Source organism: Limanda limanda, chromosome 7, assembly GCF_963576545.1.
Source record: "Limanda limanda chromosome 7, fLimLim1.1, whole genome shotgun sequence".
Lineage (NCBI taxonomy): Eukaryota > Metazoa > Chordata > Actinopteri > Pleuronectiformes > Pleuronectidae > Limanda > Limanda limanda.
Window position 1 is genome coordinate 3450762 of NC_083642.1, and position 21550 is coordinate 3472311.

The 21550-nt window shown below is 43.5% G+C and overlaps 1 protein-coding gene and 3 non-coding genes across 4 annotated transcripts in view; 2 read left to right on the forward strand and 2 right to left on the reverse strand.

The window, feature by feature from the left end:
- Nucleotides 1–4018: 4018 nt before the first annotated feature.
- itpr3 (inositol 1,4,5-trisphosphate receptor, type 3) overlaps nt 4019–21550 on the reverse strand; it is a 39601-nt gene continuing 22069 nt past the window's right edge. Inside the window, exons 23-59 of the mRNA XM_061075449.1 lie at nt 21409–21529; nt 19438–19492; nt 19168–19333; nt 18305–18472; nt 17113–17187; nt 15989–16108; nt 15735–15857; nt 15210–15410; nt 15000–15115; nt 14777–14912; nt 13537–13662; nt 13325–13450; nt 13092–13212; nt 12791–12972; nt 12543–12691; nt 12174–12282; nt 11808–11901; nt 11301–11476; nt 11030–11189; nt 10586–10782; nt 10157–10357; nt 9947–10057; nt 9352–9447; nt 9120–9227; nt 8774–8857; nt 8534–8644; nt 8257–8449; nt 7924–8043; nt 7437–7612; nt 6847–7011; nt 6555–6744; nt 6238–6336; nt 5523–5641; nt 4923–5088; nt 4661–4821; nt 4414–4575; nt 4019–4325 (exon numbers count right to left, since the gene is read on the reverse strand). Of these exons, the coding sequence (XP_060931432.1) occupies nt 4209–4325; nt 4414–4575; nt 4661–4821; nt 4923–5088; nt 5523–5641; nt 6238–6336; nt 6555–6744; nt 6847–7011; nt 7437–7612; nt 7924–8043; nt 8257–8449; nt 8534–8644; nt 8774–8857; nt 9120–9227; nt 9352–9447; nt 9947–10057; nt 10157–10357; nt 10586–10782; nt 11030–11189; nt 11301–11476; nt 11808–11901; nt 12174–12282; nt 12543–12691; nt 12791–12972; nt 13092–13212; nt 13325–13450; nt 13537–13662; nt 14777–14912; nt 15000–15115; nt 15210–15410; nt 15735–15857; nt 15989–16108; nt 17113–17187; nt 18305–18472; nt 19168–19333; nt 19438–19492; nt 21409–21529 (5100 nt within the window). The 3' untranslated portion in view covers nt 4019–4208. The remainder of the gene's footprint in view (nt 4326–4413; nt 4576–4660; nt 4822–4922; nt 5089–5522; nt 5642–6237; nt 6337–6554; nt 6745–6846; nt 7012–7436; nt 7613–7923; nt 8044–8256; nt 8450–8533; nt 8645–8773; nt 8858–9119; nt 9228–9351; nt 9448–9946; nt 10058–10156; nt 10358–10585; nt 10783–11029; nt 11190–11300; nt 11477–11807; nt 11902–12173; nt 12283–12542; nt 12692–12790; nt 12973–13091; nt 13213–13324; nt 13451–13536; nt 13663–14776; nt 14913–14999; nt 15116–15209; nt 15411–15734; nt 15858–15988; nt 16109–17112; nt 17188–18304; nt 18473–19167; nt 19334–19437; nt 19493–21408; nt 21530–21550) is intronic.
- On the forward strand, nt 14020–14092 carry trnak-uuu (transfer RNA lysine (anticodon UUU)). The gene has a single exon. It is a non-coding gene; the product is annotated as a tRNA-Lys (tRNA).
- On the forward strand, nt 14449–14521 carry trnak-uuu (transfer RNA lysine (anticodon UUU)). Its single transcript has one exon. It is a non-coding gene; the product is annotated as a tRNA-Lys (tRNA).
- Nucleotides 18665–18737, reverse strand: trnak-uuu (transfer RNA lysine (anticodon UUU)). The gene has a single exon. It is a non-coding gene; the product is annotated as a tRNA-Lys (tRNA).

The window sequence follows — 21550 nt, forward strand, 5'->3', positions numbered from 1 at the left end:
ACAACACACAGACACACAACACACAGACACACTATCCTGCATCGACTTCCACTCTCTGTAAACGTCCTGAACCCTGATCCCTGACTGTTCATGTTCATATTAACTCGTCTATCATCATCACTGTTAGTTATCAGATAAACTTGTTATTTCCGGTTCAGCTCCACATGAAACCAGACGTGTTCACACGACTCATTGTGCAACATGTGGTGATGTGATGAAATCAGAATCATTTCATTGATCATCACTTTTGTCTTGAGAAATCAGGGATTTTCCCCGTTTTTTAATCTGATCCAAGTTAACTTTAAAAAACACTGAATGACTTTGTATTCGATGTCGTTGCCAAAGAGATAAAAATCAAAGGTTCAACGATCGAGCAGAACACAAACCAGTTTTCCTGTATTTAATTTATTTCACAATGAGGAACTTTCCCAGATCTCTTCTACATACCAACATTGATTTTTATCAGAGTCTCATTTTATTAAGTTTAGCTGGAGTCGGTAACATCTGTATTATTTAATATTTGAAGCATCGGTGACTCATCTTTTCTAATTCAAACAGCCGAGGAGGGTTTATATACGAAATATTACTCCTGCTCAGTCCCTCTTGTGGTCAAAACCATTCCTGCATTTATTAATTGTATCATTCATTCCTTCCTTCCTTTCTTTTAACCTCAGCCTACCCACAGTTCCCATGTAGGACAGGATGACATCAGGACCAGACCATGTCCCTCTGAGCTCGACTGGTCCAGACAGGCTCAGTATTTATTCTGCTAAACCGTTGAACAGAAGAAACAACTCGTCTCAACCTGTCTCTCCTGAACTCCTCAGGTCTGGAGGTCAGACGTACGTGCACAAACACACACACACAGACACACACGCAGCAGCTGATGATGATGATGATGCACAAGTGTCATCACACTTCAGGTGAGTTAAAGAAGGAGGCCGATGACGACACAGCCTCAAGGGAATCGAACCCAGACTCCACGTCACTCAGCAGCTGAGACAGCACTGTCTCACTGTGACTCGTCCTTCATCACCGACGGTCACTTCTCCGGTGATTCACCTTTTACTGAGATTCACTAATAATCAACTGAGTCATTTCTTCAAACAGGTGAAATATCTTTTCAGAAATGAGCTTTTTTCTGCTGATTTTCTTTGTTTCACTTGACAGAAAAATCTTCAGATATTTGACAAACAACATTTTCAGATGTTTACTTTGTCTGAACAGATTAGTTCAGTGTAAAGGTAAATAGATCAATTCATATATTATTTTATTAAAGATTATGCATAAAGATGACTTTGTTTGTGTCTTATTCATGTTCTTTTCTTACAAGCAGGACTTCTAATGTACTTGTCACAATATCATAAAGTACTGCAGTTTTAATACATTTAGTGCAGTTAAGATTCTGAATACTTCATTCACCTCAGTGAAGAAGTAGATCTTCATACTGAGAAACACTTTAATATAATGTAAAAAGCTGAAAACAACAAATGTTTGACATATTGATTGATCTGATTATCACATATTGATGTGTTGTGTGATAACTGCACGTTCACAAAGAGCAGCTGATTGGTCCAAATAAACTCAATATAAATTTACTTTATGTGCACAGCACCACATTGCAACACCTACAATATATACTTATACTATATACTTATAGTATTAAGACTGTAGAGAGAACAAACTCTCACTGACCAGACTCAGTGTGAACTAATCATTATTAACATTATCTACAAATCTGAAAGTGAAAAATACACTCTACACTTTTTCAAAATACATTTTATCTCATCGACCAGAAGTTCTGTTTTCAGTTCAGAGCCTCACATTTGAGACACGATTAAATGTTTGTGTCAATCCAGTAATCAATTAATCAATTAATCCACGTTATGAATTATTGTTTCAGTTACAGGTGGAACAGACACAAACGCAGCAGCAGGAAAGTCAGATGCTAAACTTCTAAATTGTTTGTATGACAGAAAAAGTTCCAGCAACAGAAGAAGAAGCAGATTGAAGAAACTTCCTGTTTCAGCTGAAGTGAAGTTAAAGTATAAAGTGAAACAGGAATGTCCACCTACCTGTGTCTGTCTCTGTCTCTGTGTCTCTGTCTCTGAGGATCTTTAAACCTTATTTCTCTCCTGGTTGTTTCTCTTCACCTGGTTCCACCGGAGGATTTATACAGATGAAGAAGTGGGCGGAGCCTCATGGCTGCTATTTAACTACTCTCATCCAATAAGGAGGCAGCATTCACCTCCACCTGGCAGACATGTGCTCTCCCCTCCCCTGGCCAATCAGCTGCAGTGATGGGCTCGCCTGTGTGACGACACAACTCTGCTCTGATTGGCTGACAGCTTCACACTGACAACTTCCTCTGAATCTCTTACTTATCAATTAAAACAGAAACTAGAACATTCATAGAGGAAGTGGATGAAACATAAACAAACAATGCAAGGAAACAACTTCATCTCTTTTTTAAAGAACAAATATTTAAGAGGCATAAATTAAATTATCAAGAAAGAATCATAGCTCATACACCAGCAGATCAGTATAGGCAACTAAATAAAAATTTAGCCTCTCATAACTATGGCACTAGACGAGCAATAGAGGGAAGGTTTTCTCTCCCCAGAGCTAATACCAATTTTCTTAAACGCACTGTGGGATACAGAGCCATGAAGTCATGGAACCTACTACCAACAGAAATTATAAACGTGACACGTAAATGTATGTTCAAAAAGCAAATAATGAAACACTTGGGTACAACATACTTGTGACACTAGATGGTGCTGGACTGTACATAAATGTGTAGGACTCCATTACATGGTTTGACGTTTTCACTTCTATGGAATTACCTATCAGTATTTTATATCATGACAAAGGTAAAACTGCATAACCACTAACTTATTTTTGATATTTGTAACATATAATTGTATGATCATTATTCAATGTATTTTAACTTTTGATATTTGTAATTTAACGTATGTTTTAAATAATTGATATAGGTATTGTAATGTAAGTTTTAAATGTTTGATATCTGTATGTATGTCTTCTATGTGGACCCCACTAAAAGTAGCTCTGTCTTAGGGTAGAATTAATGGGGATCCTTCTAAATAAACAAATAAACAAATAAACAAATACTTTTCTTTTTGTTTGTTGTCAGGATATTCAAGTCTTTCTTTAATCATGTTCTCCCTCTGATATTACATGTGTGTCTTTCCCTCCTCACAAGGACGCCACCTTGTGGTTGGATAGTCACACATCAGTTGTGCAAGGCTTAGTGTATATACTGTATATATACAGGTATATAGTATATAGGTCAATTCATTTGACAGATTCTCATAAAACCCAAACATACACGGCAACATTTCTAGAATCCATTCACAAGTGAGGAAACCGGCACTTTGTGTTTCATAGTAAATATTTTATTTTTCTGAAGATGTGTAGTCTTCATCACACCATCCTCCTCCTCCTCCTCCTCCTCCCTCTGTTTCTCTGTGAAGTCGTTCACTCGACTGCACAGAAAGCAGCTCACGTTTAGTCCAGTGTTTGTACTGAGCTCGTTACAGTGTTAGAAAACAGGATTTGCTCCATAAATACATCACAGTCAAACCGTAATATTCATATTAAAACATTTCACTTAGAAACTACATTTAAAAATAACAAAACAAACAAAAACATGAGTTCACTTTACATTCAAACGTTTTCTGCTTCCATCAACATTTTCTTTAAATTAACTAAAGTGAGTTGAAACGGAAAAAGCTGAATTACAATGATAAAGGAATCTTGAATCTTGAATTTCTGAAAGGGGTGGAGGTTTTAACCGTGGCCCCGCCCCCAATTACGGCTTCGATCACTTCCTCTGGTGATTGACAACACACGTGTCAGGTGTGAAGTCACGAACATGAACAGTTCTCCACAGACACACAAACATCTGTGGAGTTAAATACATGATGTGGAACCTAACGTCATTTATCCAAGATGCTAACGATAACACAGTTTATTATCTTTCTGCTGTGACTGTGTGATCCGTGTTTCTCTCTCTCTCGGTCAGATATTAAAAAAAAGTGAGAACAAACAAATCTCTCCTCGTGTCTTTAGAGACAAACATCCGTTGCACATGTTGTATCCGTGTTCTAGTGTTTTCTTTGCTTTGCAGTTGTGCATCTTACAGTGAAACTCCGTCACGTTCAAATAACATGAGTCTGTCCTTATGATTATGATTTGTACATCTGGTGGTTTCCTCCTCCAGCACTAGGGGGCAGTGCAGCGCTGGCTCCCGACTGAACGTCCACGAATCCCATCCTCTGCCTCCTTTTCCTCTGCTCCGTCATCTTAAAGAAACACACAGGACTCCTGTTGGCTCAGCTCTTTAAGGGTCAGTGTGTGTGTGTGTGTGTGTGTGTGTGTGTGTGTGTGTACCTGTTCTTTGAGCTCCATCAGCTGCGTGGTCAGGGTCATCACCACCTTCATGGTCGTGGCCAGTTTGTCCTGAAGCATCCTCATCTCGTTCTGCTCCCCGTCGCTATCGGTTACCACCAGAGACATCGCCTGCATCCGTGGGAACCAGTCCAGGTTGTTGTTCTGAGACGGAAGCAAACGCTCAGACGTGTGTGTGTTTGTGCCTCGGTCACATCCTGTGTGTGTGTGTGTGTGTGTGTGTGTGTACCTTGATCATGTGTGCGACGTAGCTCTCCGGCCCGGTGTAGTCCGTCTTGTTCTTCTCTCGCACCAGGACGATGAAGTACAGGTAGTTCCAGATGTTGTGCTCCATCTTGATGTGCTCCTCAAACGACACCGTCTTGTTGTCGAACTTGTCTCTCTCCAGACCTGCAGCGACACACAACCGTCCTCAGCAACACAACCCGACGCTTTGAACACTAGAACCTCCCGGAGCCTGGTGTGAACCTTCTGGTTCGGACTCCACTCACCACAGATGAAACACGTGGTCTTCAGGATCTCCTCCTTCTTCTGCTTCTCGCTCCTCAGGTCGGCGAACGTGTCGATGATGACGCCGAAGATCAAGTTGAGGACGATGATGATGACGATGAAGTAGAACAACAGGTCGTACACAACCCGGGCGGCAAACAACGGCTCCTGCACACACACACACACACACGCACACACACACACACAGATAAATAAATATAATCATAGTTTCAAACTTAAAGGTTAAAATTTGACATTTAAATTACTCCTTTGTGTCATTATATGTATTTTGTTATTATTGGATTATTGTAATCGGTGTGTAAAAAGTATTTTATTTATTCAATCACATCTTATTTTAGAAGCTGATCATATTAAAACATTAGTCATTGTCTTTTGAACAGTAAATAAAGTTATTAATTGTAACTTATTTCATACGTATTAGTTAAACAACTTAAACAACAAAGAAACTGCGACTTAGAGTTACAGTTAAAAAGTATCAGCCACTGACTGAGGTGTTGCACTAATACTTATTAGTACTTAGTTACTCTCCGCAGAGTAACTGAGTAGTGACACGTGATGAGTTCAGCTCAATGGTTCCTCACGTTCTTCGATGGTTTCCGTAGAACGTCTCCGACTCCTCCTCCGTTCCTCAGCCCGTGGTTCAGCACCGTGACGATGCACATCAGCAGCGTGTCACACGCCCGCTCCGTGTTGGATTCCTCTGAAACACACACACACACACACACACACACACACACACACACACACACACACACACACACACACACACACACACACACACACACACACAGTTAGGACTTGAACATCCACCTTTAAAGCTGATATGGTGTCAGCAGTGTGAGGGAAATATAACAGTTGACCATAATAATCATGTTTATTTCCCCTCTGATTGATCATGATTGCTCTGAGACACTGTAACCTGATTCTCTCTAGACACAGTCCTGTACTACTGAATGAAAATTGGCCTGATTGCTTTAACCAGGCATTGTTGTATTCATGTGATCAGAAGATCTCGACCTTTGACTGTTTAACAAACCCCAACCAGAGTGGGAGGGGTTAGCCAAACGTATAAAGACAGTGAACTGGTTTCTCTCTGGGTGCATACTACAAACTAAACCCTGTGGTCGAGCATTAAAGGTGACGATACTGTAAGAGAAATTTGTGTCTCGTTTTCTCGGTGGTAGTGGGATTGTAGAAATTGCCACGAAAGAAATAAAAACTTAAGACTCTGATTTTGATCTAAATGCTTCGAAGGGTTAAACTCCAGGTATGTGATGATCAGGCTCCGCCTCTCACCTTCCTCCTCGGCGACGCCGCTGTTCTCCGACGTGCAGCTGACTCCGTCTGACGAACACGAGTCCAGGAAATCCTGAGAGGCTTCGCTCGGTGGAGGATCTGCACAACACACACAGACACACAGACACACACACACGCACACACACACACACACACACACACACACACACACACACACACACAGAGAGAGAGAGTAAATAACCCGCAGCAGTGACACACACACAGTCAGATGATTGTTCCCGGTGTGTGTTAGTGTGTGTGTGTGTGTGTGTGTGTGTGTGTGTGTGTGTGTGTGTGTGTGTGTGTGTGTGTGTTACCTGCACCGAGCTGTGGCAGCAGGTCGACCTCCATGATGAAATCCTCCTTCAGGCAGAGGAAGCCGACGATGGAGAAGAGGTAAACGAGGATGAGGGCGAGCAGCGCCGTGAGCAGGATGGAGCGCCCGTTACGAGTCACGCTCTTTATCACGTTGAACAGCGTCTCCTCGCGGTAGATGAGGTCAAACAGCTGCACGCACAAACACACACACAGACACACACAGACAAACACAGAGTTAACATCTGTCCCAGACACCAGAGGGGACGTGAGGATGAAGGTCCGGTGGTTTACCAGGATGCTGTAGAAGAGCTCGTGGACGAACAGGCCCAGTGTGGAGGTCAGCACGTAGGCCAGGTGATAGTTGAACTCCACGTCCATCACCATGGCTTTGTATCCCATAATAAACGTCCCGTTGTTTCCCACGAAACTCACAACAAACACGATCTTGTTGATGAGCTGGAGGTGAACAGAGAAACACAGCAGGTCGTCAGGAGAGAGGCCACCAAGGCTTTAAAGTTCAAGAGTAGAAATTGAAGGCCTTAAAATGTCTTGAATATGTTAGAATAGAAAGTTAATAATAAAAATTATGTTTCCTGCCATCTGAATTATGTCATTATATATTATTTAAATTTGTTTTCCTTCTTAAGAGAAATGTTTTCGGACATTAACAGTTTGTAATAGAGCTGCTTAAAGGGAAAAAGTGATATTTCAAGAATACTGTTGTAATATTACCAGAATTTAGTCGTAATTACCCAATTAAAAAGTTGTTATTTTATGAGAAAAAGTAAAAAATATTACAAAAATAAAGTTGTAATTTCACAATAAAATCAGGTTGTAATTTAAGGAGACTTGTGTCGGGGGGGGGGGGACGTGGTTCCTACGTTGAGCGCCCCGAGCAGGACGAGCGTGGGCCCGATGCCGAAGTGGTAGATGGATCTGAGGATCAGAGCCAGGGTCAGCGGCTGGAGGCCGTAGCGCCCGGAGAACAGACCCAGTACAGACAGACCGGTCAGGATCCAGAAGAGCATCAGCAGCAGAGAGTCGTCGATGGCTCCGGCTGAGAGAGAGGTAACCAATTCATTCATCGGCCTCAAGGACATTTGTCGTATTTGTCGTAGAGCCACATGTAATAAATGTGGCTTCACGAGAGTCACGGCTTGATTAAAACCTTTCCCCACAAGTTTCTGGCTTTATTCAGACAGAAACAATCTGAAACTCTTAGCTCATTATAGACGTTTGCCTGAGAGTCTCGATCGAGGTTCATGATGTATGAACTCAGACATTAACAACAGACCCGGATCACTGCAGCAGTAGTAGAAGTACAAGTTGCAGTAGTAGAAGTAGCAGTACTAGTATTTGCATCAGTACCTTGTCCTGAGTTGTACGGGTAGAAGAAGGCGATGATGAGGTTGATGAAGACGGCGAGATTAAAAGAGATGGATCCCCACAGAGTCATCCTCCGAGAGAACCAGAACAACACCGGCATGCCTGACACACACACACACAAAGACACACACACACACACACACACACACACACACACACACACACACACACACACACACACACACACACACACACAGATTAAACGTGGTTGAAAGCTTCAGGGATTTAAAATCATTGTCTCTTCAATTTGAACTTCACGAAAAATTGGTGTGTGTGTGTGTCTGTGTGTGTGTGTGTGTGTGTGTGTATCCTCACTCCTCAGCTTCTTCTGCCACTCCATCTCTCCGTGCAGGAAGGACGACTGCTCAAAGAAGTGTGTGACCTTTGACCCCTGCTCGTCCTGCTCCGTGGTGTTGAAGACCCTGAACTTGGACTCCTCGGTGAGGAACTCACAGATGGGATGAACCGGGAACACGATCTGCTCCATGCTGCGGTCGTCACGCACAATCTGCACACACAGGTCACACTAACGTCACACATGTGTACATGTATGACACATGTGTATAAATATACATATATATGTCTGCAGTACCTCTATCTGAGAGGTCAGCAGCTCGTAGTACTCCAGAGGATCCTGTTCCACCACAGCAGCTGGAGCTGTGGACTTCAACATCTGGGACAGAGGCCGGTTGTTCAGGTTCAGCTGCAGACACACAAACATTCATGTAACACAACTGCAGTAGCTCCATCAGTACTGCAGTAGCTCCATCAGTACTGCAGTAACTCCATCAGTACTGCAGTACTCCTCACAGTAACTGGACGGGTGAATTACCATGGAGGAGATTCCTTCCTCTCCCTCTTTACTCTTCTTCAGGGGTTTCAGGAGGTTCTGCAGAACTTTGTTGTGTCTGGCCAACTGAGCACAAACACACAACACAAAACTTTACTTCAAGTATTAAATACAAGTGAGTAAAGTTACTTATTAATACTGACTGATGCTTGTTTTTGACTCTTGCTGCTGTAATATTGCAAATTTCCCCATCCTGGGACTAATAAAGGATTTATTTATCTATAAATCTTTATCTTATCTTATCTCATTTTATTAGGTCTTATCTTATCTTAAAAGTAGAAGTAATCATTATGCAGTGACACAGAGATGTTGTGTTGTGTTGTGTCACCTGTTGAGCCAGGATGTAGATGTTGTGTCCGACCTCCCGAGGAGAAACCTCGACTCCCTCACACTCACTGTCCTGATCCTGGTTATAGGCCTTCTTTATCACCTCCACCTGCACACACACACACAGACACACACATATACACACACATTTATATTGTTTATCCATATATAGAAAATACAACAGAGGGAAGAGAGATAAAGAGGATGAAGGACGTGAGGAAGGAGTCTCTGACCAGCTCTCGTGGTCGCAGGTTGAACAGGATCCTCTCGGCGTTCTCGCTGTCATGGCGACTCTCCATCAGAGCCAGCAGCAGCTTGGAGGCGTTGTCCTGGCAACCAGACAGACAACAGCAGCAGCAGTCAAACATCTGGACCAAACACGACATGTTCACTTCTCATTCTAACCAGCGACTGTAAATGAAGATGGACGATATGACGGCTCCAGAAAGTGAAGCCAAAGTCTGAATCTCCCCCTGGTGGCTGAACGCCTCCTCCTGGTTAGCAGATGGGACGAGGAGCAAAACTAAAGTTCAAGTTTAATAAGAAAGTTTCGGTCATTTTAGGTGAGGTTCTTATCTCACTGATGTTTGTTCAAGTGTTTCTGATAAAGTTTGGTTTTAAATAGTTATTTGATGATATACAAATGAGCTGAGACATCTTGAATGATAGCTGAGACTGACTCATGACACCACAGCTCCACTCGACGTGTGGGGTCATCACCACAAGATGGCAGCGCTCATATCTGAAATGTTTTGGCTTCATTTCACGTCCTCCATCTTTATTCCCAGTCCCCGGTTCTGACCAGGATCAGCTGATCTCTGAACAAACCTTCAGCTGCAGCACCATCTCCATCTGGTAGCGACACAACGGGCTGATGTCGTTCAGGATCAGAGCCGTGATGATGTCGATACCGTTGGAGTCGTGGGTCACTATACACGTCTGGGTCACACACACACACACACACACACACACACACACAGTGTTAGTGCTGAGTGGACCTGCCTCTGGACCCTGATGGAGATCCTTCCTGCTCCTCACCTGGTTCTCCTGGCACGGGCCCTGGCAGTACTCGGTGAGCGTCTCCAGCGTCTGGGTGATGAGGTGGACGTTGGACTCGTTGATGTAGAGGCCGAGCAGACCCAGACCCCCCGTGGTGCTGCCACACATGATGTCCAGGAACTGAAGCGTCTCACACACCAGGTTGTAGTTGGTCTTGTTGTTCTGGCATCGCAGAAAGTTCTGGAGAGAAGCAAACACAGGTTCCATCTCGTTCACAGTAAATATCTCTTTAACTGACAAAAATGGCAAATACACAAATAATTGAATGAATATTTTTATGCTTGTGTTTTTATAATAAATTCTGTTGAATCCCAGTCGGTGCACAACGAAACCGAGCCGTAGTTTCAAAGCCTGTATCACAGCAGAACCAGTGTTTACGTCCTGGTTGTTGATCAGTGAGACACAAACCTGCAGGTCGTGGTTGTGGTTCTCACAGAGCAGCTGGAGGAACCTGAGAATCGGCTTCATGATGATAACAGCTGGTCCCATCTCCGTCTCCACCTCCCTCTGCTCCTCCACCGGCGCCGCTGGAAGAGCCGAGGCGCCGGCCGGACCCATCAGCTGGTGCCCCCCCGAACCAGGAAGAGCTAAAGCTCCTGAGCCGCCTTCCAAAATAATTTGAATTTCAGTCTCATCGTAGAATAAATTCAAAAACTAAACTTAAATACACAAATGTAACAAATCCTGGCAATAAAACTTATTTTAAATGGATCAAACACATGAAGGTTCAGAAAACGTCCTGAAACACTTTTGTTGGTTGAGTTTTACAGTCACAGATTTTACAGGATATATTCTAAAAAGCAAAAGAAAAGAGTAGATTCAGTTGAGTGAGTTGAGTTGTGGACGCCTCACCTTGCTCCAGCTCCTTCTCGTTGGCTTTGTGCGTCATCTCTCCGACGTTCACGGAAACCGTCGCTTTGATGTCCGTCCGAGCTTCTTTCATCCGGTCGTGAAGAACCTTGAAGAACTTCTCTGACTTGTTGTCGCCCATCATCAGCTTATAGAAGGAATTCTGTGGGAGAAAGACGTGACTCACACACAGATTCACTCACAGAGGTGGTCCTGTGTGTGTGTGTGTGTGTGTGTGTGTGTGTCTGTGTGTGTGTCTGTGTGTGTGTGTCACCTGTATTTCTGTGTTTCCTCCCTCCAGCAGACAGATGGCGAGCTGGATGCTCTCCTGGAAGATCTTGTCGTTCTTGGTGCTCATCACCAGATCTGTGAACAGCTTGGTTCCTCCTTCTCGGTCCAGACGACACTGAACCGACGCCACCGCCGCCCAGTCGCGCTCCTGCTCCCCGCCTGACACACCATAATAATAACATATGATAATAATAATTAAAACTCCATCTCAAGAATCTGTTGATCTGATTAGAATGTTAAAGCAAAACACTATGTCGTTTTTTATAGCTTAATTAACAGCTTCTAGATCACTTTGCTGCTACACAAACTCTAATATAGGGAGAATGGCTTGTCTGTCAATGCCACAGCGCCCCCTGGAGGCCTGGAACTGCACCTTGTCACTCTGGTGTACCGCGTATGACTCAGTGAATTGAGTATACCACCTGTAGGGGGAGCCAGAGTGTAGCATATCTTGCATTGTGTTACGTTTCCGCCAGTGTTGTTTGTGTACCTGCAGCTGTGAGCTCCACCAGGTCGGTCTTCAGGTTGTTCTTCTTGTTCGGAAACAGATAATTCTGCAGCAAAACTTTACGCAGCGAGATTCCCTGAAACAACACAACACGTTTTTCATGAACACAACATTAAAATGTTTTGTTAGATATATCTCAAGAACTAAATCTGATTTCCTTAATGGAACTAAAGCCAAGTCTGTTGTGTAAAAGTTGTTAAAAGTTTAAATTAACGCAATAACCAGAAATGCTGCTCTGCATTTGATATGACATCGTTAAATAGACTCTCTCAGCGCCCCCTACTGTCTCCATCCGGGAATTCATGTAGCCGTGAAAGAGCCGGTTTTAAAAGAGGTGGTTTAACAAACCTTTTCATCAAAGTCCAGCGTCCTGATCAACATCTCCTGCAGCGTCCTCAAGACTTTGATACACAACTTCTCTTCTGCAGACATCAGAGCTTTGGTGTGTTGGATCAGCCTGCACACACACACACACACACACAAAAACACATGAACACACACACACACGTCTCTATGAATTCAGAAGACATTCATAAACACCCTTAAAAACACAACATTAAAAACATGTCTTTACCTTACATTTTAACAGGGACTTGCAATTAAGTCCGTACAACAATCCTGGACACACACACACACACACACACACACACACACACACACACACACACACACACACACACACACACACACACAGATATTTGTTCAGGCAGAACCTACTTGGAGATGAATCCTCCCGACTCGCAGCGCTGCCGGGCGTCGGTTCCCTCCAGGAACAGCAGCTCCGGCTGATGGAGGACGTCCACCAACACGGACAGCTCGGCGTTGACCAGCGGCTTCAGACGCTCCTCCAGAGTGTTGATGATGTCCTGAGGGACAAACACACACAACCACACACACACACACACACAGTTTAATCAGAGTTTTGCAGCTTTATCGCAGTTCTTCGGTATGGAACGTGTCTGTACCTGCAGCTTCTCGATGATGTTCTTGTAGTCCCAGGGGTTGCTGGGTGCGATGGGTCTGACGGAGCGTGAGGAGGATTTGTAGTTTGGGTTCGAGCGGGACAAAGAGTTGAGAGCAGAGCTGGACAACATGGAGCTGATCTGAGACTCCAGGTCCAGAGGGATGGCGATGGAACGAGTCTTAGCTGAACAGAGACAGAGCGTTATATACTGATCCCTCTGTGTGTGTGTGTGTCTGTGTGTGTGTGTGTGAGTGTGTGTGTGTGTGTGTGTGTGTGTCTGTGTGTGTGTGTCTGTGTGTTACCTGTCATGGCGAGCGTCTTGATGCACGTCTCCACCTGACCTCGGTGCTGCTGCTGCAGCCAGGGACAGTCCAGCAGCCGGACGGACGACTGCAGCAGGTGGGTGACGATGGTGTGGTGAGTCTGACGGAGAGAGAGAGAGGGAGAGGGAGAAAGAGAGAGGACGATCAAACCTCAGAAGAGACTCTCAGATTAAAAAGCCAAATATAGATAGATGTATGTCTGTGCTGCTGACCTGCAGCGAGGTGCTGTTCTCGGAGAAGGGCGAGCTGAAGAAGGCGTTGATGGTGTCGAACACCACGTGGATGATGTATTTCTCCAGGATGGGATCAGTGAGACGCTTCTCTCTCTTATTACAAACCTGCAGACGGGAGAAACACGTGAAAGCAGCTGCATGAGCCCGACCTGCTGTGGTGGATGTTCCAGTGAGTCGGGGGGGGTGGTTACCCGAGCCATGTCCACGGTGAAGTCTTCAAACAGCTTCCAGATGTGGTTGGACGTGTAGATCTCCTTCATCTCCACCTCGGTGTCCACGTAGCAGTGATTCACAAAGTTCACGTACGCGATTTTCACCTGAGACACAAAGACGTGAACAACATGAAGACGTTTGATCAGGACGGTCACTTTTCATTCAACATTCAAACATTCATACCAACATGGGTGAAAAGGTTTCTATTCAAACTGTAATGACTTGTTCCAAAACAAAATACAGAATCTAGAAGCAGAAAATTATCCAGATTTCCTCACACAATGGATTCAACTTGTGCCAAGGTGCTGTTCCACCAGAAGTTGTAATATTTACTTGCTGTAGATGCCCTTTGTGTGTATACAGTGGTACATTGTCATTGTTGCTAGTAGTGTGTGTATGTGGATCATGTATTTATTTATCTGAGTCAGAGAAATTCTAGTACAAAAGGAGACTCTCTCAGAGCCTGGACAGCTCAGCCGGTAGAGCATCAGACTTTTAATCTGAGGGTCCAGGGTTCAAGTCCCTGTTCAGGCGATGGTCTCATTTAGAGAGAGTTCACATTGAGATATCTATTAAGTTGTGAGAAACAAGTTATATCAAAAGATGGCTTTATTCACTTTCATGTCACTGGACACTTATGAACCTTCACTGTGATTCCTTATGGCTCCTGAATAGTGTGTTTGCCTTGAAGCAAATCAGGAAGCCAAATATTAAGATTTCCTCACGTAATCTGATAAATGGTCGTGGGTTGTTCCACCACAAGTATAGAATGTTCCTTCCTGTAGATGCCCATAAACTGCCTGACTGTATGTACTGGTAGTTTGTCTATGTTGTAAGTAGTGTATATGTATTTAAATAGAAGTTTTTCTTCGAAAGACAACCCTCCTGAAGCCTGAGTAGCTCAGACGGTAGAGCATCAGACTTTTAATCTGACGGTCCAGGGTTCAATTCCCTGTTCAGGTGATGTACTGACTAGTTCCTTAACAGCTCAAAGGTCAAAGGTCACATGTTTGAGGATGTTAGTGTTCATGTTTTCGTCAAATTAGACGGATGGATGGAAAGAGAAGTGAAATAAGCCCGAGGTGGCGTGTGGAAGTTTGAATATGTTCAAACTAATTCACAGCATATTGTTCGCACTTGAGTTTTGGAAAAGCTGATCACAGCTGCTTCACTGGATCATATGATCATCACTGAGTTGTGTGTCTGTCCAAGCTTCACCTCGGTGATGCAGTCCTCGTGCGTGACCACGCGCACCACGTCCTCCAGGGGGAGCAGTGACGTGCACTTGATCTCGGTGTAGACGTTCTTCCCCTCGGCGCAGGCGGCCAGCAGCTCCACCAGAGAGATGTGATACCTGCAGGGAGGAGGACATGTTTCTCACGACACCTTCGACCACCCAGTCAACAACCCTGTTACACAAGCCTGGTGTTGCCATGGTTACCTGAGCGGGCTGCTCTCGCCGACCCCCTCCCTGCTCTCCGCCATCAGCTCCAACATCACGTTGAATGAGGCCTTGTCGTTGTAGAAGACGACCACGTCCTCGCCGGAATTCGTCAACTGTGGCGAGAACGAACATTAAACATCAGAACGTCCAACAGGCTGAGAACATCTGGTCAAAGGGACTCGTCCTGGTCCTGGTCCTGGTCCTCACCTCGGTCATGATCATGTCCTGACACTTCTTCACGTACTTGCCCTCGGCCTTGATGATGGTGTGCAGGAAGTTGAGGTACTGCACGTGGCGCCCGTGCGTGGCCAGGCAGTGGATGAAGTGCTGCAGCACGCTCTCGGAGATCTCGCTGCACAGCTGGTAGTTGTTGCTGAAGATGTGCTGCACGGTCTCGGCCTCCAGCAGCTGCACAGCAGGAGGAGACTGTTCTCACCGTCACTCACTCACTCTTTATTCACTCAGTCAATCACTTTGAGAAATGTCTGACACGTTTAATCAGAAACGTGTCAGGGTTTTAAAGTTGTTAAAGCGTTTTCCCCACATCTCTAAGAGACAGATTCCTAATGTTTGTTTTATGAATACACAGAATAAATCATAATACTCGTCGTTGTTGTAAAGTTGAGTTACATCCCGTCTATCCAAATTCAAGAGGGTAGGTGTCACTCATGGGTTTTTATACATTGATTGATTCATTTCATTGAACTTGAGGAGTTATAGAAATCCTTATACCCCAGGGTTGAGGAACAGGGTGAGGTTCTTGTGCAGCAACACCTGGTTCTCCGGGTTCCCCTGACAGAACTTCTGCAGGAACAGGTGAGTGTACCTGATGATCTCCTGCATCTTCATGTCGCTCTGCAGACACACAGTGGGGGGGTTAGGATGGAACGGAACCCTAGATATAGTGTTTAAACAATGATGACACAAAGATCCACACCCTTGTTCTGGGAATTCAGAGCTTTTATTTTGGTGGGGCTCGGTCTCACCTGGTCATATGACACCTGCAGCAGGTCCAACATGACTTTATGAGCTCCCATGTTCTTCAACAACCTCTGCTGCTTCTTCCAAACTCCACTGATGCACATCTTGCTCAACCTTTCAAGGATCTACAGAGAGAGAGAGAGAGAGAGAGAAAGAGAGAGAGAGAGAGAAAGAGAGAGAGAGAGAGAGAGAGAGAGAGAGAGAGAGAGAGAGAGAGAAGACCATAAATATATTATGATTATGAAATAAAGATGGACGACTCAGCTCCATTTCCTCCTGTTGTACAAAATGATGCCAAAACATCTCAGATACAAACGCCTCCATGTTTCACTCCAGACGTCGTCTGTGACGTGGTTGATCCTGGAGTCAGCTGATCAGGCTCTCGACCAATCAGGAGTCAGTCAATCAAATAACTAATTAAAGTTATTAAAAAGTCTAATTAACTAATAAAGACAATTTTTTTTAGATATTGGTGATTTTTAACCTCATTATAACCAGATGAAGGATTTTTTTAGTCGTCAATCAACTCCTGTGATCCCACGTTATTTCATGACATCATTAAAACATGTTTTAATTGAAATCAAGTGAACAAAGCTTTTCACTGTCAGATGATACGATATCCAGTGTAATATTTAAATATTCACAAAGGTGATACACATGTAAATAAAGCACCGGAAGTACCTGACTGACTGTAGGTAAAAGTGAAAATTACTTTTGATTGACAAATACATTTCAGCGTTTGACGGTTTGATTTACTGAAAAAGGTTTGAGCTGTTAATTTGAAAAAAATGAATAAGGTTTTTACATGATTGGACACAACTAGATTATTGGAACTGATGATTGATTTATCAGGTGAAAGAAGAGTTCATTTCACAACGGTTTCACTCTTTCATTTAGAGACGTTTTAACCTCTAAATCCTCTTTATATATTAATGCTGCTGTTATTCAGAGTGACTGTTGGGGGAGAAAAGATGATGAAATGAATTCTGAGAGCTGGAAGCCACCACTGCTGAGGAGCACCACGTAAAGAAGACACATCCCAGGTGATCTCTGGGAAGCAGGACGCAGAAACACCACAGCTGAGACGCACACCCACAGCAGCTCGACACACACGGACCAGGGTCCTCACCTCTTTGACTTTCCGGTAGTTCTCGTTGCCCTTCTCTTGTTTGTCCTTCTTGGGCGGAGCTTCCTCTGACAGCGCCTGCAGGACGCAGAGTGTAAGACAGCGTATGCACTTCTCTCATACATACACTCACTCATACAGACTCACACATCAAACTATTACTTATTAAAGAAAGTCCGACACCACAAACCTGAGCAATAAGCTTGATTTCCTTTTGTAGGAAACTGTCGATGAGACACTGGTTCACTTTAATGTTACAGAGCAGAACATGACTTGCTTATTGCTTGTTAGGTTGTTGTTTTAATAGTTTGATATGCAGCATAAGTGTGTATTAGATTTATAACAATGACCAGGAGAGATAGAGCAGATTGTCCACAAGATAGAAGGTCGGTGGTTCGATTCCCTGGCTCCCACAGACTCAAATACTGATCCACAAACTGCCCTTGGTGGCTCAGTGTGTGAAAAGGTCAACATCATGTATCACAGGACTTTTAGTGGAAGGTTAGACATAAAAAAACCTTATCTAAGCACAGGCCATTCATTTCAAAATAAGAGAGGAGAAAGTAGTGAGAAAGAAGGAGGTGAACAACAAACATCCCGACCCCATGTGACCCCAGGACCACGTAGCTTCCTCCTCAGCTCAGACCCCAGCAAGCCCCACACCAGCGTTAGCTCCAGAGACAAAATGCATTTTTAGTTTCAGTTTAGTCTTTTAGTGACGAATATCCTGATTATTAATAAATGATAATGTGAAGGGTTAGTTCATAATGACTTTGAGTTAGTTTGTTAGTGGTTATAAACAGTTAGTTGTTAACACAGCAGACTGGAGAATCACTCAGCCATCGAGACATGAACCTTCGGAAGTTAGACGAGAATCATTCAGCGACTTGAACATCGGATTCTTACATGAACTCTGTCAAAGTCAAGGTCTCAACGTTTCTATCCCAAAGAAATATGGACATAACCTCCACTTCTAACTTTAATGCCCAGGTGAGGTTTTAGATAATAAAAGTCAAATTATACTTGTTTGCCTCCACAAGTCTACATCAGGGAGTCGAAACAACTATTTGAATGAGTCCATAATAAACCAATGACTCCACGTTAGTACTAATTGCACGTTGGGTCTAATTTGACATCATATGATATTTTGGTGATACAGATAGAGGTGATGGTCATCCTGATTTCCGCTCCTTACCTCTCCTTTCTCCTTCTTGTCTTTTTTATCCTTCTTCCCGTCACCTCCTCCCAAGCTTTTCTTCTCCACCCACAGTTCAGATTTCTCCACCAGCGTCCGGAGGCGATCCAGATCCGCCTTGATCAGCTTGTAGTTCTCTACATCCTGAGACGTGATCAGCAACTGGACCTGCAGGAGCCCGGAGAAACATGGAGGTTCGATCCATCACCATTTCTTTTCCATGGATCCGATAAGAAAATCCCTCAATATTCAATATACTCTCCTCTCAGTTTCAAAGACAAACATTTGACAATGATTTCAGTACAAACGACAGAAAACCTCAAGGGACTCGACCATCGCAGATTACAAGAACAAGGGCAGCACCTGTACAGGGACTTGAACCCTGGACCTCCAGATTAAAAGTCTGAAGCTCTGCCAACTGAGCTACACAGGCTTCCAGAGCATCTTCCTCACATTTGAAAAAATCTGTCATAAAACAGGTTGCATATTTTATCTGTACATAATCTTACTTACTGATATACTACAATAAGCATTTGGACAGTCTTGGGGTTTATATGACATCACGTGATTTATAAGAATCCGAAGACACAACAGTGAAAGTGTTCAATACCCTACAGAAGTATCTCTCCTCATTAGACACATTGAGAGGGACTTGAACCCTCAACCCCTCAGATTCACAGTCAGCTGCTCTTCAGTTTGAGATAGAGAAGCTTCAAGAGGGTTTTTGTCATGGACTCTTTCTGTGCCAACATCAAACCAGTGAATGCCATTGGAAAACATGCTCCAGTAGATATCAGATTCAGCCTTCATCCGGTTCACAGGAAGACCTTCACAACGCTGTGTGTTGAGTGTTGATTGTTCACCTGTTTGAATGTGTGCAGCACTTCCTGTCTCTGGCTGAAGTGTCTGAAGAGCAGCTGCAGGGCTCCGGACACCAGAGGAGGATACTCGTGCATGGTGAGGTGGATCAGCACTCGCAAGAACATGCGACCGCCTTCATCGTCCACCTCCAGGATGCTGTTCCCTTTACTGTGAACACACGTTATCCAACATCCTCCATAAGATGTCCCTTAAGGTTAAATATCCTCAAATTGATGAAAATGTACGAATCAAATAAAAGTGGAATTTCTTACCCGACTCCAAACATGGCCTCCGCCTGCTCCCCGATGTGCAGCAGGTTGATGACGGCTGTGGAGGGACAAACACAGAACTTAATAGCAATAGACAAACTGAAGTTGTAGACGGTAATTTCCACGACCTCATACACACACGGCTTCGATGAGGAACGCACAAACAAAACACGGCTCAGTTCTAAAGGCAGCTACAAGCAAACAACCAAAAAAACGCACAAAAAGATGGACGACAACGAAGCAACGTGTAAAACCAGCCCCGACATTTAGCAACCTAAATGAATTCAGAGTTTACAGGTTGTACCTGCTCTTTCCACGTGGACTGGGATGTCTGCAAGCATTAAGAAAAGTAACACAACTTTACCAAACACAGCCAGGTGTGTGTTCAGGTAGTTCACACACGTCTTTTAAAAACCTGAAAATACTTTTGGTAGAAGGTGTACAATACCTAAAGGTTCACATAAAGTATAAAATTATAAAGTATTTAAATATAAACGGCCCATTTTAGGGTAAAGAAACAACACTTTTGTGTAATTTAGATGAAACACACAGTGAAAACATCACTAGGATTATTTTATATTCAATTTCTGCCAAAAGATCAATTTGACCTAAGTCTTACACACTGAACCTTTAACCTTTGTAACATTCAATATCAAATTGTAAAAGTTGAATCTCTAAAACAGATGGTAGATGGTCGATGTTTTCACTCAGGAGATGTAAACACATCTTTTCAAGGGCAAACTTTTGAGGCCGGTTGAAAGCTTTGAACTTGAGTCTGTGTTCGTCTGTAGCAGCAGCACAGACGTCCCCTCCCTCCCAAGGTCAAGTTCAAGTTCAAAGTAGTAAACTTGGAAGGCCAGTATGAATTCAATATCGTGGATTGTCCAATTTCATCGACCAATTTCTACCAACCAATGGAACAGAGTTCGACTGCTTCACCACACATACACACACACACACACACACACACACACACACACACACACACACACACACACACACACACACACACGATACACACACACGATAAACACTGTACAACAAACACACAAATCTGATTTAAAAAGAAACGTGCCAGTAAATCTGAATCTATAAGCAAAACAAAAACATTTAGTGACTTTCTGTAAAAGACAAAATAAAACATAGACATTCAATCAGTCCAAAAGATTGAGGAGAAAAATAAGACACATTTCTTTCATTTCAAAGTTCAGACGGGGACAATACGACAGGGAACAACTGAACCTTAATGTCAACGCTGTGGTCTGACGCCCAAAGGAAAACTCACAGGTTCATTTTGGACTGAAGCTGTGAAGACTCACTTCCACAAACGTACGCACACACGCAGCTTCATTAAGGAACACACAAAGAACACACGGCTCCGATACAAACATCCAAACAAAAAACTGACAACACGAGGGACGAAACTTCAGTGAAGTGTAAAGCAAGAGCCCGACATTGAAGACATTCAACTCTAAGAAGAGCTTCCAGGTTCTACCTGTTGTCTCCGTGTTGGCTGGGACGTCTGCAGGTAGCGAGAGAAGTAACAACACAACACACAACTTTACCAAACACTGTGTGTGGAGCTGGAGTCTTTCTAATAACCTGATGATACTTAGAGACCAATATTTAGACTTTTAAGAGCTTTAACAACCTTGAACACTGAAATGTCAGTTTCAAATATATTAGAAATTGGGGGAAAAGCTAATATATTCAAAATGGAAACAACTTTAGAGGCTGCATAAAAAAAATAAAAAATTCAAGCCACCCCAAAATGTAATACTTTATCAAACCAAATAAAGATAAACATTTGATAAATTCCAATATATAGTATTTAAAATGTGAAAATAAAAGCTAAATAAAGATAATGAGAGTGTGTGTGTGTTTCCATTAGCTGTGTGTGTGTGTGCGTGTGTTTGTGTGTGTGTGTGTGTGTGTGTGTGTGTGTGTGTGTGTGTGTGTGTGTGTGATGTTTACCTGCTTGCTCCATGTTAGTGGTGGCGTCGGCATCAGCCATCGGATAAACCTCCACGAACTCCTTCTTGAAGACGGACAGCAGGAAGGAGAGGCGGTAGTCCAGGCGAACGTTCAGGATGAACTGAGGAGGAGAAGAGGGTCA